At 43.1% G+C, this 16,118-nt stretch overlaps 1 protein-coding gene across 4 annotated transcripts; it reads left to right on the top strand.

Moving 5' to 3' along the window:
• The first annotated feature begins 109 nt into the window (after positions 1-109).
• On the top strand, positions 110-14,703 carry ATMIN (ATM interactor). Of its 4 annotated transcripts, none has more exons than XM_072731461.1 (4): positions 110-461; positions 9,228-9,353; positions 10,122-10,321; positions 10,979-14,703. In XM_072731461.1, the coding sequence occupies exons 1-4, from the start codon at positions 126-128 to the stop codon at positions 12,789-12,791; spliced, it is 2,475 nt and encodes an 824-aa protein (XP_072587562.1). In that variant the 5' UTR covers positions 110-125; the 3' UTR covers positions 12,792-14,703. The 4 variants fall into 4 exon arrangements, with proteins under 4 accessions (XP_072587562.1, XP_072587564.1, XP_072587565.1 ...); XM_072731463.1 differs by lacking the exon at positions 110-461 and adding an exon at positions 550-1,069; XM_072731464.1 differs by lacking the exon at positions 110-461 and adding an exon at positions 570-951.
• The last annotated feature ends 1,415 nt before the right edge of the window (positions 14,704-16,118 follow it).

The following is a 16,118-nucleotide window of genomic DNA, read 5'->3' as shown; positions in this document are numbered from 1 at the left end:
AGGGGGCGCCGCGGCCGTCCCGGCCCCGCCGGATGCTAATGAGCCTGGAAGCCCCTCCCCCTGCCGGAAGTGGCTGCGGCGGGAGGCGGGGCCTGCTCCCTCGGCCCTTCTGCCGTGCGGGAGCGATGGCGGCCTCTGAGGCGGCGGCGGCGGGGTCCGCGGCTCTGGCCTCGGGCGCCCCGACCGTCCCGACGGCCGCGAGGGGAGCCGCCGCCGCCGCCGCCGCCTCGGGCCCGTGGGGGCCCCCCGGACGGCTAAGAGGCAGCCGGCCGCGGCCCGCGGCGGCGAGGCAGCAGCCCGCGGGTCCGGCGCCTCCGGCCCGGGAGCTGATCCAGCCGTCGGTGAGCGAGCTGTCCCGGGCCGTGCGGACCAACATCCTGTGCACGGTGCGCGGCTGCGGCAAGATCCTGCCCAACAGCCCGGCGCTCAACATGCACCTGGTCAAGAGCCACCGCCTGCAGGTGAGCCCGCGGCCGAACGGCGCCTCCTGGGGCCTGGCGCTCGGGGGCGCGGGCGCGGGCGTGCGGGGCGCCGCGGCCGTGGTCGCGCGTGTGCGGGTGCGCGGGTGCGGGTGCGCGTGTGCGTGTGCGCGCGGGTGCGTGTGCGTGTGGTGCAGCCCCGGGCCGCCGTCCAACCGGCCGGGGTCGCGGCGGGCAGCGTGGAGCTGGCGCGCAGGGACGCGCAGCGGGAAAACCCTGTGTCATGCGCCGCGCCGTCGGCTCCGGCCTCGCGGCCTCGCGGCCCGGGCGGCCCTTCCCGCGACCTCGGTGGTTGCGGCCGCTCGGTGGGCCCGCGCCCCTCACCCTGCTTGCGCGGCCGGACTGCGCGGGGCTGTACCCCGCTGGCTGCTCCTCAGCCCACGCGCGATACCGCCCTCAGGCCTCTAGGCTCAGCCTGAAGGAGCCGCAGATTGGCCTCGAAGCCCCGTCGGAAAGTTTCCTCGCAGCGTAGGTAGGATCCGGTTCGCTCAGGATTGAGACCTTAAGGGAGATTTCTCCCGCAGGCCTTGCCGAAGGGACCCGTGTGCCAGCAGGACAGTAGTGCGGACGTCCCTTCCACCCTCTGTAAGGTGGGGCCGTGGGCTTTAACCTTTAGGGCGTGTGTGTGGAAAGCTCCTTGAAAATCCCGGTGTCTGGGCCCACCCTAGACCTGTTAGGTTACAACTTCCCAGTCGTTACGATAGGAAGCTTCTTCCACCGCTTGTCACTCGCTTCTCTCTAGGCCAGCGGTGACATAATTCCAGAGCATGCCACGCAGAGCGGCCTTGTGGACGCAGCTTTTCACGGTCTGAATTGATTGAGGAATGAGTTGGAATGACCCTGGCGTGGTGCCTGCCCTGTCTGCCCCTCGGGTAAAGCCTCCCTGGAGATTCCCTTAGAATCAGGCTTTTTTTTTTTTTTTTTTTTAGATTTTATTTATTCATGACAGAGAGAGAGAGACACAGGCAGAGGGAGAAGCAGGCTCCATGCAGGGAGCCTGACGTGGGACCCGATCCAGGGTCCCCAGGATCACGTCCTGGGATGAAGGCGCGCTAAACCGCTGAGCCTCCCGGGCTGCCCAAGAATCAGGCTTCTGATAAGAATTTAGCAGGAGGTGTGAGGTTATAGTCTCTAGTAGGGCTGACGTGTTCCCATGAGAGGCAGTCCCCATCTGGCACCAGCTGAGCAGATGCAACGTCGTTCCCCCGTAAAGAAGAGGGAGCCCTGTTAGGAAATGTGCTGAGGACGGCCCTGCAGGTGGGCCAGCAGTTTCCCTCAGAATAGTTTCCCTTTCTTCCAGGACCCAAGTGCAGTAACTCTTCCGTGGTCTTTGGGAATGGCCTTCAGTCTTGGGTTTTCTGTTTCATATTGTTAACGAAATCCTTCCTTTTCTTTATATTTTAACCTAGGTAATTGAACTATGTATTTGTAGGAACTGTACATCCTTTGGTTCTCTCAATTCATATACAACAGCCAACACGCACCTTTAGTATCATGTCCTCAATGAGGAACAGCCAGGACACCTTACACCTCTGTGCACAGGAGAAGCTGCTGCCCTGACCAGGACTGTATTGGCCCAGAGATCACTCTAACAAGCACTTTGTGAGAGTTTTATTGTTCTTTTCTCTGGAATTGCTATCTGGAGCATGCTCTCTCTCTCACTCAAGACTCTGACACTCTTCAGGACTAGTTTGATAGCATATTAAGAATTTTATTTCTAATTGTGTTTTTAAAATATGTAAAGTTTAAGAATAATGAAGATAGCCATACATATACAAAATATACAAACACATGCAATATGCAATACATATACAAAATATAAAGTATAATAGGCTTAACACAGAGGAGTATGTTTGAGGCAAATACAAATTTTGATAGTCAAATCTTCACCTGGACGTTTCAAAGCATCAGTATCCTCCCTTGCTTAGAACCTGTGGGAAGTCATTCTCCCACTTCTAAGCCATTTTTCAGATGTCTCTTGTGTGAAGACAGCACAGTGAGTGCACTCAGGATCCCTTTCTCAACTAAAAATGTTGAAGGGAAAAGTGGACTCTCCTGATTTTCCTTCGCAGGTCATTAGGGAGACCTATCTCAGCAGGAATTAAATCACCCAGAACCATCATTGTTTTGTGTTTTTCTTGCCCAAGGGGCTCACTTTCCTGCCTTGTTCTGCCCTTTTTTTTTTTTTTTTTTTTTTTAAGATTTTATTTATTCATGAGAGACAGAAAGAGAGAGAGAGGCAGAGACACAGGCAGAGGGAGAAGCAGGCTCCATGCAGGGAGCCTGATGTGGGACTCCATCCCGGGACTCCAGGATCACGCCCTGGGCCGAAGGGAGGCACCAAACCGCTGAGCCACCCAGGGATTCCCCCCTTGTTCTGCCTTTTTAACCATAGCACCTAGAAACCCCTGAGCCTCTGCTGTATTGGAGGAAAGGAGTTCATTTTCTTTAATGAAGGTGACTTCTGTGACAAAATAGACATACCTGTACAGTGATGCCCCAGTGTGGTGAACCTCTACTTTCAGTCTGCATCCTGATTAGAAGGCTCTTGAGTTCAAACATTACCCTTGACACTTGTTTTCAAAGTATTAGAAGGAGGTGGCCTGAGGACAAGAGCCAACTGGGAGCTCTGGGTAGTTTTGAAAGCTGTTTGGAGAGACTCCGGTACCAGTCAAGTGTGTGCCTACTTTCTGTTCTGAAGGTGGTCTGAGTATATCTGCTTGGCAGATTTGCATAATATTCAGTGGGAGTTTTTCCTTCTGATTCTCTTGATTACAACTACTTGCAAAATTATAGTTTCTTTCCTAGTTTTCATTTTTTCTAGGTTATAATCTTTTATTTCCTTCCCCATTAGTTGCTGTATGGTCCTTATTTTATTCTAGACTTTCTTCACAAGGTACTACCCTGCCCCCAAATAAATATTCCCTTCTTAATGTAAATAACCTTTCTGAAGGATGATGGGAAAGAATGGGGATTGAGTTGTAAGGTGTAAGGACATACTGCCTTTTGGTTTTATGTGGGTTCTTATGAGATATGTCTATATTCCATCTCCTATAAGGAAATTGGAAATAACCCTGTCTAGCCTTGCCTATAGGGGGAATCCCTGGGGAAATGAAAGCTGGGGATTAAGGGAAAGGAAGAGTAGGAGTAAATGGACATTTTTCAGTTGTTAGAGATTCTTTTATTCCTCATGCTTGAAAGCAGTGAAGGGAACAGGAGGGCCCTTAAAGAACCTCTTACCCAGCAGCATTTATATTTTTAAAACATGGCTTAAAGGATTTTTTGTATTATGTTCAGTCCAGGGTTTGCTTTGAATGATTTGCCAGGAAGTTTTTTGTTTTGTTAAAGAAAAAAAAAAAAACCAAAGGAAAAGAAAGGCTCCAAGTCACTCTATAGGCCATATTGTATAAAGACATCTGAATTTAAATTTTACAATGAGAAGACAACAGAGCAAACTGATATTTTTGGTTGCTTTCTATGAAGGCAGTCAAGTGTAGAGTATGGTGCCTTTTTTTCCCCATTTTTTGCCACTATTCCTCCAAGCCTTTCCTTTTTACCTTTTCTCCTTAGTGTGTCCGTACTCCTGCTTTTCTTCTGTTTATTTATTTTTTTCCATCTTGTTTTTTGATTGTTTTCTCTCCAAGATTTTTTTCCAAATTCTTTTACTTAAAATGTTTCATAAACATTTTTGAAATGTTTTTTGCTTTGAAACATTTTGTAAGTAACAGGTACCCCAAAAAGGAATGCAAAACATGAAGTATCTTTTATGTTCTCTTTTTATTTTTTTATTTTATTTTATTTTATTTTTTTATTTATGATAGTCACACAGAGAGAGAGAGAGAGGCAGAGACACAGGCAGAGGGAGAAGCAGGCTCCATGCACCGGGAGCCCGACGTGGGATTCGATCCCGGGCCTCCAGGATCGTGCCCTGGGCCAAAGGCAGGCGCTAAACTGCTGCGCCACCCAGGGATCCCTTTATGTTCTCTTTTTAGTTTCGCACATAAAAGATAAAGCACAAAAAGTCTGGTGAATTTTGTTCTTGAGCATATTGAACAAAAGATGACTTTCTCACATGTGGTATTGTGCCATCCCCATTTCTTATCTCCCCATTCTCATCTTCACCCATCCTCTCCTTTGAGTGTATTGTCTCAGGACAAGAATGGGATGGAGGGAGGCTCCGGAACTGGGGTGGAGGGATGGTGATGGGGAGGCTGAGGAATCAATTGGCCCTTAGAAAAGCAAAGTGTGAACTGCCTCAGGTTGTTGCCATGCCTGATAAACATGTTGCCATGCCATGTGATAAAGGCAACAACAGGACAATGGGACTGTTGATGTCCAGCATGGCAGTCTTTAGTGTTTAATCTTGGTGCATGATACGATTTTGGCTTAGATGGCCACTCAGACATGTTCAGTATAATGCTCCCGGTTTTTACTGAACATTTACTCCATCCAGACATTCCCAAATGCAAAAGAAGGTATAAATACATTCCTCCTCTTGAAAAGGTTTGGGGGATTTTAAGTAGTTCCATTAGGTAAAACAGGTAAATAACAGAAGAGAAAGGCAATTCAAAGCTATATAGTAAGGGACTTGAATGTCTCAAGCTAGAGAAATTTGGACTCGGGTAGATTTGGGGTGCCACCAAAAATGTTTGAATGAGGTAATGACATGATCAGAGCTATACTTTAGAAAGATGAATCTGGCAAAGTGTGAATGAAAAAGATTGAAATTCTAGAGATGTTAAGAGGTTAATGATGAAAGCCCAGAGAGTCAGGATGACTTGAACTAGTGATGTAACAGTGAGAAAGGAAAGGTGAGGGAAGTGGTAGCAGCCACGTTAAGAGAAGTGCTTAATTGTCAAAACTCTGAAGCAAGCATGATGTTCAAAGTAGGTGAATGGATAGATGAACTGCGGTACCTCCAGAAAACGGCATATTACTCAGCACTAAAAAGAAATGAGCTATCAAGCCAGGGAAAGACATGGAAGAAATTTAGATGTGGTGTATATACTCAATGAAAGAAGCCAATCCGAAAAGGGTACATACTGTATCATTCCAACTATATGACTTTCCAGAAAAGGCAAAAAAGATTAGTGGTTGCCAGGGTGGGTTTAAAGGGAAGAATGATATGAATAGGTGTAGCAGAGAGGATTTTCAGGGTAGTGAAAATAGTGTGTGGTAGTGTAACAGTGGATACATATCATTACACATTTGTCAAAAGCAAAGAATGTACAAGAGCAAGAATAAACTGAACTGTGGACTTTAGGTGATAATGATGTGCCAGTGTAGGTTCATTGATTGTAACAAATGTACCACTCTGGTAGGGGATAATTGCGAATAGTGGAACAGGCTGTACCTGTTTGCGGAGGGAGAGATACATGAGAACTCTGTGCTTTCTACTCAATTTCCTATCAACCTAAAACATCTCTAAAAAAATTAAGTTTGTTAATTTTTTAAAAGTGAAGTGAACAAGTATATGAGAATATGATTGGGAGTTTGAAAAGGGATCATAAGAGGCATGCCAAGCAGAGCTGTATATTAGAAGGGAGTGTGAATTTTGTAGTGACCCTATAGGCAGTTTTGTGGAACATCCGAACAACCTGGAACAGAAAGGGGCCATGTCATTGGCACATCACTAAGAGGAATTTTATAATTGCCAGGTAAATGAAAGATTTCTGAGTCTCCCTTAATATTCTTCCCACATTTTGCTCTCTCTTGCTGATAACACTAAATGGAAAAATAGAAGTTAACTGAAAGTATTTCATTAAAAAAAAAAAACAAACAAACACTAGATGACTTGGTGAATAGGATGAGTTTGGTGATGAGACCATGGCAGTTATTAAAGCTAGCAGCTGCAAGTGTTTTAACAGAAGAGCCTTTCAGTCAGAATTTCATAAGGACAGTATTTAATGTAAAGCACTGGTTTAGATTAGATCATTGGCATTAAGTTGTTGGCAAAAAACAAAAGAAGACACAAAACTCTCTGCAGCAAATAACTCAGCAATAATAACTGAGTGATTGATTATGTGATAAACACTATTCTAAACCCTATACATTTTGACTAAATCCCCACAACAGCCCTGAAGTAGATCCTGTTTTGCCTACTTTTCAGATAAGGAAACCAAGACAGTTCATCTTAAGGTCACAGGAAAGTGACAAGGTAGAGAATTCAAACTATGGCAGTCCACGTTCCAGAACCCAGGGGTTTAACCACTATGCCTGAGGTTCCATAGCTAGGCTGCACTTTGGGATCTTCTGAGGAGATTTAAAAACCAAATATGGATCCCTAATCCCTAACCCAAACTAATGGTATCAGAATATCTGGAGTTGCAACCAGGCAGAGATATTTTTTTAAGCGTCTGGTAATTTTTCACAGACCCTCAGGTTGAAAACCACTACCCTACCCTGCCTTTCAAAAAATGCTCTGCATTTAGCAGGCAATTGCTCTTTTTAAGCATTAAGACAATACCAAGAGGTGTACAAAAGAGCAAAAGTGTTTCTGCCCCTAAATTTAGTTGGAGAGACAGGAACTCTAGAAAAAAAGGTAATATATAAAATAGCTTAAGTTTTACTATCTTTTAATTCAAACAGGAAATAGAGCTCTAGATATGGATGGTGGTAAGCAGAACAAGGAGTGTTGTTTACTGAGAATGTGTTCTGGGTTCAGTTTAATGATAATCCAGTACAAAATAATCCTGAGAGTTATCTATTGTATCTGTCTCAGAAATGAGTAAACTGGCTCAGAGAGGTTACTAGTTGGTGGTAGAAGTGGTTTATAGGTCTTGCAATGCCAAGTGCCTTTTCCACCATTGTATTCTGCCTGAAGAGAGCCAGAAGGTTGTAGGACAAATTGGGCCTTGATAGAAGGTGCAATTGTAATTAGGAAGAATGTGAGACTGAGTAGGGTGGTGTATGAAAAGGGAACAGAAAAAAAGATAGGGTTATAATGGGAATTTGGAGGTGTAACACACCATTTGGTGACCTTACAAATAAGTTTTTGGTATTTAAGAGACCATTTGAATACCCCAAATGGATATGAATATCTAGGCAGTATAATGCAGTAGGATTATAAAAGGGTGGACCAGTGTGGAAAACATGGAGGACTAATTGAATGTGATATGGAAAGATAAATTACATTGTTTAAAAATAAAACAAGAATACCTTCTTTTCCCCTCTGAGTGGACACAGACTCAGCAAGATCAACATGTTCCTCTTGAGATCATTGGGAAGGCAAAGGGAAGGAACCTTGGCCACATGGTTCTTCATTTCTCACTTCTCCAGAAACATTTATGGTAGAAAAGGAAGTGGACATGTTCGAAAAGTAATGGCTTTTCTCATCAGAACACTAGATGACCAGAATAGCTGCTACGTGCTGCAGTAGCAACTGAGGCCTGAGTGAATGGGGACTTCTGCTACCCCCACTTTGACCTCAGTCTGTACTTCCTAATCGATTATGTTCCTTCCAGCTTATCTCTTCACTCAGCCAAAAGACCCAGGAGGCAAAGCATCCCATGATGGGGACTCAAAACTAGTCCCTCAAGCAACAGGGACTGCTTTTACACCAGCAAGACCCCAGGTGGTTGAACTCAAGACAGTGATTGACCTGACCTTCACTGCCCACTTGCACCGTACCCTTACATAAACCTGGAAGTATTTTCAGCACTTTGCAGACCATTTTTGAGATATTAGTCCACTGTCTTCTTGGTGATGTTCACTGAAATAAATCCCATTCTTGTTTCACTACCACTTATCTCACTGCCTTTGGATTTTGTCAGTGGTGAGTGGCCAAACTTCATATGTTTTGGGACCCCCAGAGTCAGGTGCTCCTGTACCCTTGAGCCCTGCTTACATGAATATATGTCCTGATGTTTCCAGTGACCTATAGAGAGGTCCACCCCCACCCACCCCCCTCACCACCACCACTACCTTCCTTTAGGGCAGATGGAAATTACACTGGAGGTCATAGGCCTCTCACCCCTGCAGTATGTGGGCTCATCGGGGGCACCAAGACAGCACTTCAGGCTTAAATTAAGTCACCAGTTATTTTAAACTCCAAACCAAAAAGTCAATCACATGCTTAATAACACAGGATGATTAGGAATATATGAGTTAATATATATAAATGCCTGACACAGAAATAAAAGCAATATAAGTACTGGTTACTCTAATGATTATTAAATGTCAAACATAGCATGGTGCCTATATTCAAGCTGCTATATCAAAGTTGTGTTGACCAGCTTCAGCTACTTTAGTGGTACAACGATCAGAGAAAGTAATAATGCTAGGAGGAAGGCCTAGACCATAGTCAAAGGTTTTTTCAGGAGCTCCCGATAATTGAGAGTAGGATGAAAGGGAAGGAAACAACTGGAGTACCAAAATCTTGAGCCTGAAAAACTGTGAATATATCACTTATAAACAGAGAAAGCTGGCTTTAAGGACAGAGATTTTAAGTTTAGAAGGAGGAGTTTCAAAGGAATGGATAGAAGATTTTTCAGCAGCATGGGTGTTTTTGTTTTGAAAAATTTTTACAGATTTATTGAGCTACAGTTTATCCACCATAAAATTTACCCATTTTAAGTCAATAATTATTTAGATTTACATAGTTGTGCACCAGCACTACAATCTAATTTTAGAACATCTTTATCTCCCTTAAAAAGATCCCTTGTACCCATCTTTAGTCATTCCTTGTTTCTGCTCCCAACCAGTTTTTTTGTTTTGTTTTGTTTTAATAATTCTTTTTTTCTTTTGCAGGATGGCATAGTAAATCCAACAATAAGAAAAGACTTGAAAACCGTACCGAAATTCTACTGTTGTCCAATTGAAGGATGCCCTAGAGGCCCTGACAGACCATTTTCTCAATTTTCTCTCGTAAAACAGGTATTTTACTTGTCTTAAGTATACTTCTCTGAGGATGAAATACAGGTGATATAAACCTAACATGCATTCTAATCACTTACCAAACATAATTGGAAGACTCTCAAAGCTGCTTGTGAGAATAGCCTCCCAAGAGTCTCCCTGTTGGGGAAAATATGGGTAAGATATAAAACGAGTGAAGGAGATGTGGCTTGTTTGGGGGAGAAGACATACAGAAGTGAATTTGGAGAGAAAGACAAGAAGACTGGTTCAGCAAATGAGAATTGTGTCCTCCAGATCCTTTGTGAATCTGTGTGCCTCCAAGGCCAGAGGAGCAAAGGCACAAAGGAAAAGTTCCTTCTCCTAAGGAAGTACGAAGCTGCAGAAGTCAGGAAAAGTTTCCGAAGCAGCTGCCTTAGGAGAAGGGAGGGGTCTAGCGAGTGAGGAAAGCGGTGACATAGGGCCGCAGAGCCTGACAGCTATAATACTTGTCCAAGGCTTTGCTTGAGGGGTCCTAAGAAAACCATGGCAGATGTTCTCCTGCCTGCAGCACTAATTTATAAAACCTAAACGGTGAGTGCTATGAATTATTTCCAAAACAGTGTCCTTGCTTTTCACAAAGCAGGAGTGGCAGGGAGAAGGGGCATGTGATAAACTGCAGTTTGCCTGCTTTTCCATCCTTTTGATTTAGACTGCTTTAGTTTGTCATGTAAACTCCTTGTTAACATGGGTACATGAAATGTTTTGAGCAGATGCAGTTTTCCACTTTGGTCCCTTCTGTGTTCTTCCTAGCACTTTATGAAAATGCATGCTGAAAAGAAGCATAAATGCAGTAAGTGCAGCAATTCCTATGGCACGGAGTGGGACTTGAAAAGGCATGCAGAGGATTGTGGCAAGACCTTCCAGTGCACGTGTGGCTGTCCCTATGCCAGTAGAACTGCTTTACAGTCCCACATCTACCGCACTGGCCATGAGATCCCAGCAGAGCACAGGTAAAGGGGAAGACATGGTGGTACAGAAGTCAGTGGCTATGGGAAGAGTTTCAGATGAAACTTCTGGAGAGCCATTAGTGCAGGGAGAAAGAAAGGAGGAATAATGGAAAATAGATGTGACATGGAAGAGGGGAACTTTCAGAAAAGTGAGCAGTACTAGCAGAGGACCCAGATCTACCTAACCCAGTTGTTCTTCCTTATTTCTTCCCATTTGAAAATCCCAACTTCCAGCATTTCCTATCAGAGGGATGTTAGGTTCTTGAAGAGTTAAGTTTTATCATGAAACTCTACTTCATTTTAAAGGTCAGATTTATATTTGGAGTAATAGCTTCCTACTTAAAGAAACAGTAAAAGTTGCATTATGTAATCTGGTAGCTTCCTCGTGCATGCAGAGTTAAGCTGAGTTCTGGAATACTCAGAGGTCTGCCCCAAAAAAAGATGTGCTTCCTCCTTCCCTACTTGCATGTTCCTGAACTTCTGCCCACCATATAGTAGGCCCAGAAGAGCACAAAAGGATGGATCTCTCTTCACCAGGTAGTCTGACCTCTGCTGTAGGTGTGGGGAGCAGCATGCATAAGTAATTGAAGATGCAGCATCAGGGTTGAAGAACGCTGCAGCCTAAACTTGGTTTTCTTTTTACTCTGTCCTTGTTTTCAGGGATCCACCTAGTAAAAAAAGGAAAATGGAGAGCTGCCTGCACAGCCAGAAGTTGTCCAGTAAGACCACTGAGTCCCTGAGTACCCAACCAGCTCCAAAACCAGACACTCAGGAACTGGAAACTTCAGAAATAAAGCTGGTCGCGTCTTTTGAAGACTCTTGCAGCTCTAATGCCGGAAAGCAGACTCTTACACCACCTCCAAGATACCCTCAGAAGTTGCTTTTACCCAAGCCCAAGGTGGCCCTGGTGAAACTTCCTGTTATGCAGTTTTCTCCCGTGCCTGTCTTCGTGCCTACAGCCGACTCCTCGGCTCAGCCTGTGGTGTTGGGTGTCGATCATCAAGGTTCTGCCCCAGGCGCTGTGCACATACTACCCTTGTCAGTAGGAACCCTCATCCTTGGCCTAGATTCAGAGGCTGCCTGTCTTAAAGAGAGTCTCCCTCTTTCAAAAATTGTAAGTCCTGTGGCCATGGAGCCAATTAGTACAGGTGTTCAAGTGAACTTGGGTAAGAGCCTGTCTGATCCTTCACAAGAACTAGGGAACACCTGTCAGAAGAACAGCATATCTTCCATCAACGTACAGACGGACCTATCTTATGCCACACCACACTTCGTACCTTCCACACAGTGGGCTGGCCCTGATTCCTCTGTATCTTCTTGTTCTCAAACAGATTTGACATTTGGTTCTCAAGTCTCCCTTCCCATTAGCGTTCATACGCAAACATTTTTGCCCAGTTCTAAGTTGACCTCATCCATAGCTGCTCAGACTGATGCGTTTATAGATGCCTGTTACCAGTCAGGTGGGATCTCCAGAGAAACCCAGACCAGTGGAATGCATAATCTGACAGATGACAGAGTACAGATGGACCAAGCTGTAATGGGTGGAGACATTTTTGAGAGCGTCCATCCATCCTATGGTGTTTCTACAGACAGTATTATAAGCAGCAGCTTAGTAGCAGAGACTGTCACTCATGATTTGTTACCTCAGAACCACCCTAAGACTTTAAATCAAGATCTTGAGAAATCTGCACCAATTATAAACTTCAGTGCACAGCACAGTATGCTTCCTTCACAGAACATGACAGATAATCAGACCCAAACTATAGATTTATTAAGTGATTTAGAAAACATCTTGTCAAGTAATCTGCCCAGTCAGACACTGGACAATCGTAGTCTTTTGTCTGACACGAGTACTGGACCTGACCCCCAGCTTCCATCTGGCCCGACCCAGAATCCCGCAATCGATTTTGATATTGAAGAGTTCTTGTCGGCCTCAAATATCCAGACTCAAACCGAAGAGAGTGAGCTTAACACCATGACCACTGAGCCTGTCTTGGAATCGCTGGACATAGAAACCCAAACAGACTTCTTCCTTGCAGACACCTCTGCTCAGTCCTATAGTTGTAGGGGAAATTCTAACTTTTTAGGCCTTGAAATGTTTGACACACAGACACAGACAGACTTAAACTTCTTTTTAGACAGTAGCCCCCATCTGCCTCTGGGAAGTATTCTGAAACACTCCAGCTTTTCCATGAGTACTGATTCATCTGACACAGAGACCCAAACTGAAGGAATCTCCGCTGCTAAAAATATACCTACTATAGAGAGCAAAGTTCAGTTGAACAGTACAGAAACACAAACCATGAATTCCGGCTTCGAAACCCTGGGGAGCTTGTTCTTCACCAGCAACGAAACTCAAACAGCAATGGACGACTTTCTTCTGGCCGATTTGGCCTGGAACACAATGGAATCTCAGTTTAGCTCTGTAGAAACCCAGACATGTGCGGAACTACACACAGTCTCCAACTTCTGAAATTGATGTCCGTGTGTGCAACAGCTGTTACAATTTCCTCCTAGGTTTGGGAAAATGGGAGAGTGGGACAACAGTGTTAACACTATTGAATGTAGTTACTGATGCATTTACTTCTATTCTTGGAGGGTCTTTTGCCTTTTGTACTTGTAAACATGAAATTTGTGTATAAATGTGAGTGTATTATAAAGTGTAAGATGTTGATCTAAAAATATTGTTTCTGTGTTGCCTACGTTTGCCCTTTCACAGTTAGTCTTCCCATCTTAAGAACACAAGTGTATTTCACACCTTTAAAATCCATCTAGCAATTAACTGAAGCCAAGCTTACCAGGTACTAGGGTAGACTTTTCAGATCATCAAAACATTTCAGTGGAAATGTGACTTGCTTAACTTAAATTGCACCTAAAATATTTTAAAGTGCTTGTTAGAAATCCCTGTTTCCTGATAGTAAATCTAAAGAAATTGGATGCCACACATCAGATTTAAGCACCAATGCTTAGATGGCGTGGGACTCATGCTGCATGCAGCTTCATCTGCTTTGACATCTCACTTTTTTCTGACTTGAAGACAAAGGAAAATGACAGCTGTCTTTAGCTTTTGAGACCATCTTCGTGTAGTCCATGCCGTTCTTCCTCTGTATGAACTATTGCTGATACCAACCTAAGTGTACGTACTTTCCTCATAGGACGTGTTGCTGTAAAATTACTGCTTCATGAAGTAGCAGCAAGCACTTAGTGTAAATAGTGATCCTTCTGGTCTACATAACTGTTCATTATCCCAGCTGTGGAAACACTGGGTGTGAATTGTGCCCGTTAGCTCATAATGCAGTGTGTCTGGGGAACATCCCTACTGCTCTCCCCTGTAGGCGAGGGTGGTGCTCCACAGCTGCTTCTCAAGAGTGTTCCCGTAGGCTGGATCTGAGTTTTGTCTAAGTGTTTATTTAAAAAAAAAAAAAAGGAAAGAGAAAAGGACATTCCCCCTAAATTTCAGTACTTTGTGTAAACTTAATAGGGCGAGAGTGCAATCAACAATTACTCTAAAGTGAATCTTTTAATCCACCTCATATTATTTGAATAAGGAGAAACTTTACCCTAGCAAGGATGTTATTTGTGCCTTGAGGATAGCAAGTATAGAACAAATTCCACCTAAAATATGGCATTCTGCATTTTGTTGCTTTATTTGTTTAGACAGCAATATCAAACAGTCTTCAAAGAATAGGAGATGAAGACCAGTTACTTCAGTAATCAAGAACATCCATGTTCTTTAGATGGGAGCAAGTCAAATATACTTTGGAGGTTTTCTGTATTTAGGATTGTTGTCCAACTTTCAGTCAAGGAAAAATCGATGCAGTCTGTACGTTTTCTAAGTTTATTTTTAAAAATTCCTTCTGTGGCACATGCTTATGCTGCTGAAGGCTAAGTCCTCAAAATAAAACCTAAGGTGTGAACTAATAAATCAGTAATATTACTAATTCCTATCCCATAGAAGAATAGTGAATAACAAATCCTGGACAGATGAACCCAACCCGGTAGATCAGAGTTTGCTTTGGTCACAGTGGCCTATGATTATGGGTTTCAAAACAAACATAAAGCCTTAACTTAGAATTTCATTATGTTTTAGAATCGTCACTGCCTTAATGTTCAAACATTTAAGTTCTCCTAGTAAAGGAGAAATGCATGTTTGTTTATGGCTTTTTGTAAATACAAACGCAGTGATCTTTGGCTTTAAAAAAAATTTGTTTCTGTGAAAATGTTAATCCAGCCAATAGAGTTATTTACAGAATAGTTGAGCATGTCATAGTTCTTCATGTACAAGTAAGAACTGTTTTTCCTCCCAAAACCTTAGTTACCTGAATTGTCCTAAGATTATTCATAAAAACTGAAGTTCAGTGATTAAAAAGAAGTTGGAATTCTAACTTTTTTTGTGAATTCTTTGACATAAAGTGACCTATTTTGTTGCCTTGACTTTTCACAAACCCATCATCTTCTGATAAAGGAGAGGTTGTGCCTAGTTATTTTCATTACCGTTTTACCTTTGTTCATGAAAATATACTAATTTCCTACTAGAAGAAAATGAAAAGACACTCCATTACTAAACTTTGTATTTTGATGTGAAGTTTTTATTTGGTAGAACTGATTTTATTTGATACACCTTACAGTTTTAAGTTTTTGGAGAATTTCAAAGTAACTTACTCCCAATTCATGCATTTGCCAAAGGTGACCATTTTATAATGGAGTCCCCTTTATCTTTGTAAATAATGTAATTCTAGCTTATGAACAAAAATAAGGTTAGAATATGAGTAGTTCTTTGCTCAGTCACTAATTTGCAAAAAGCCCAATCGGTGTGTTTCTGATTTCTTGATACAAAAGAGAAATAAAAATAGAAAATTTTTGTAGACTAACCTGAAAGATGCTGAGTAAGGTTTGAGGCTATTTGGACCAGAAGAAAATATATTCGTATCAGTCCAGTTTTGAAGTTGTTTTAGTAGTAGTGGCAAATTGACAGGGTGATACTTTCCTGTAATCCTTGATGGCCTCAGTTTTGGAAGGTTTATCTTAACAAGTCCAAACCTCACCAAACCTGCCATCTAATATTGACTCCAAGGACCATTTAAATACTCTGCTCTATTTCAAGCAGTGCTTCTCACTCCGGTCCTCAGGAGGCTCTTAGAAGAAATGTGTACCTTTGGGCATTTAGGGACAAAGACTTGAAGTCTCAAGTATTTATGTGGTTTTATTTTCCTTGCATTTCACAATAAATGTACGTGTTCCCATCAATAGTACATTAAAGTGTCGCTGATCAGATTCGGCACTTGGAAAGAGCATGTCAGTTTTCTGGCTTCATACTCCCAACATCCAAAAACTGTGTTAAATGACGGATTTTCATCTAGTTTCTTCAACAAGATGTTAGCTAGTTCTTATGGCCAAGAACTTAGTCAAGTAACGTTTCTTTTGCAGTGTTTTGATTCAAAGGGTTCTCAGTTGTGTCAATAGTATTGATGAGCAGACACCCTGATGTGTCAGCTTACATATCAGGAGAGGCAGGCTAAAGATGAAGGGGATTCCCAGGTTGTCAGTGTTCTCAAACTAACAAACATGGCACTACATTTAAAAACGTGTGTCTTTGAAGGAGCAAATGCCGGAAAGATGTGAATAAATTCAAGCATTGTCTGTAACACTTGAACTGGAAGAGTACCAATATTCATTCATTTCTTTCAACAAACTTCAGGAAAGAATCTCTGAATTTTGTATCACCTCACTAATCATAAAATGCACACATTTGTAACTTTGTTCTAGATCCACAGTCAAAATAGTGAAGGCTGGCATAGCA

The sequence above is a fragment of the Vulpes vulpes genome, chromosome 12 (genome assembly GCF_048418805.1).
Source record: "Vulpes vulpes isolate BD-2025 chromosome 12, VulVul3, whole genome shotgun sequence".
Lineage (NCBI taxonomy): Eukaryota > Metazoa > Chordata > Mammalia > Carnivora > Canidae > Vulpes > Vulpes vulpes.
The sequence above is the reverse complement of the archived record's forward strand: the minus strand, read 5'-3'. Positions and strand labels throughout refer to the sequence as shown.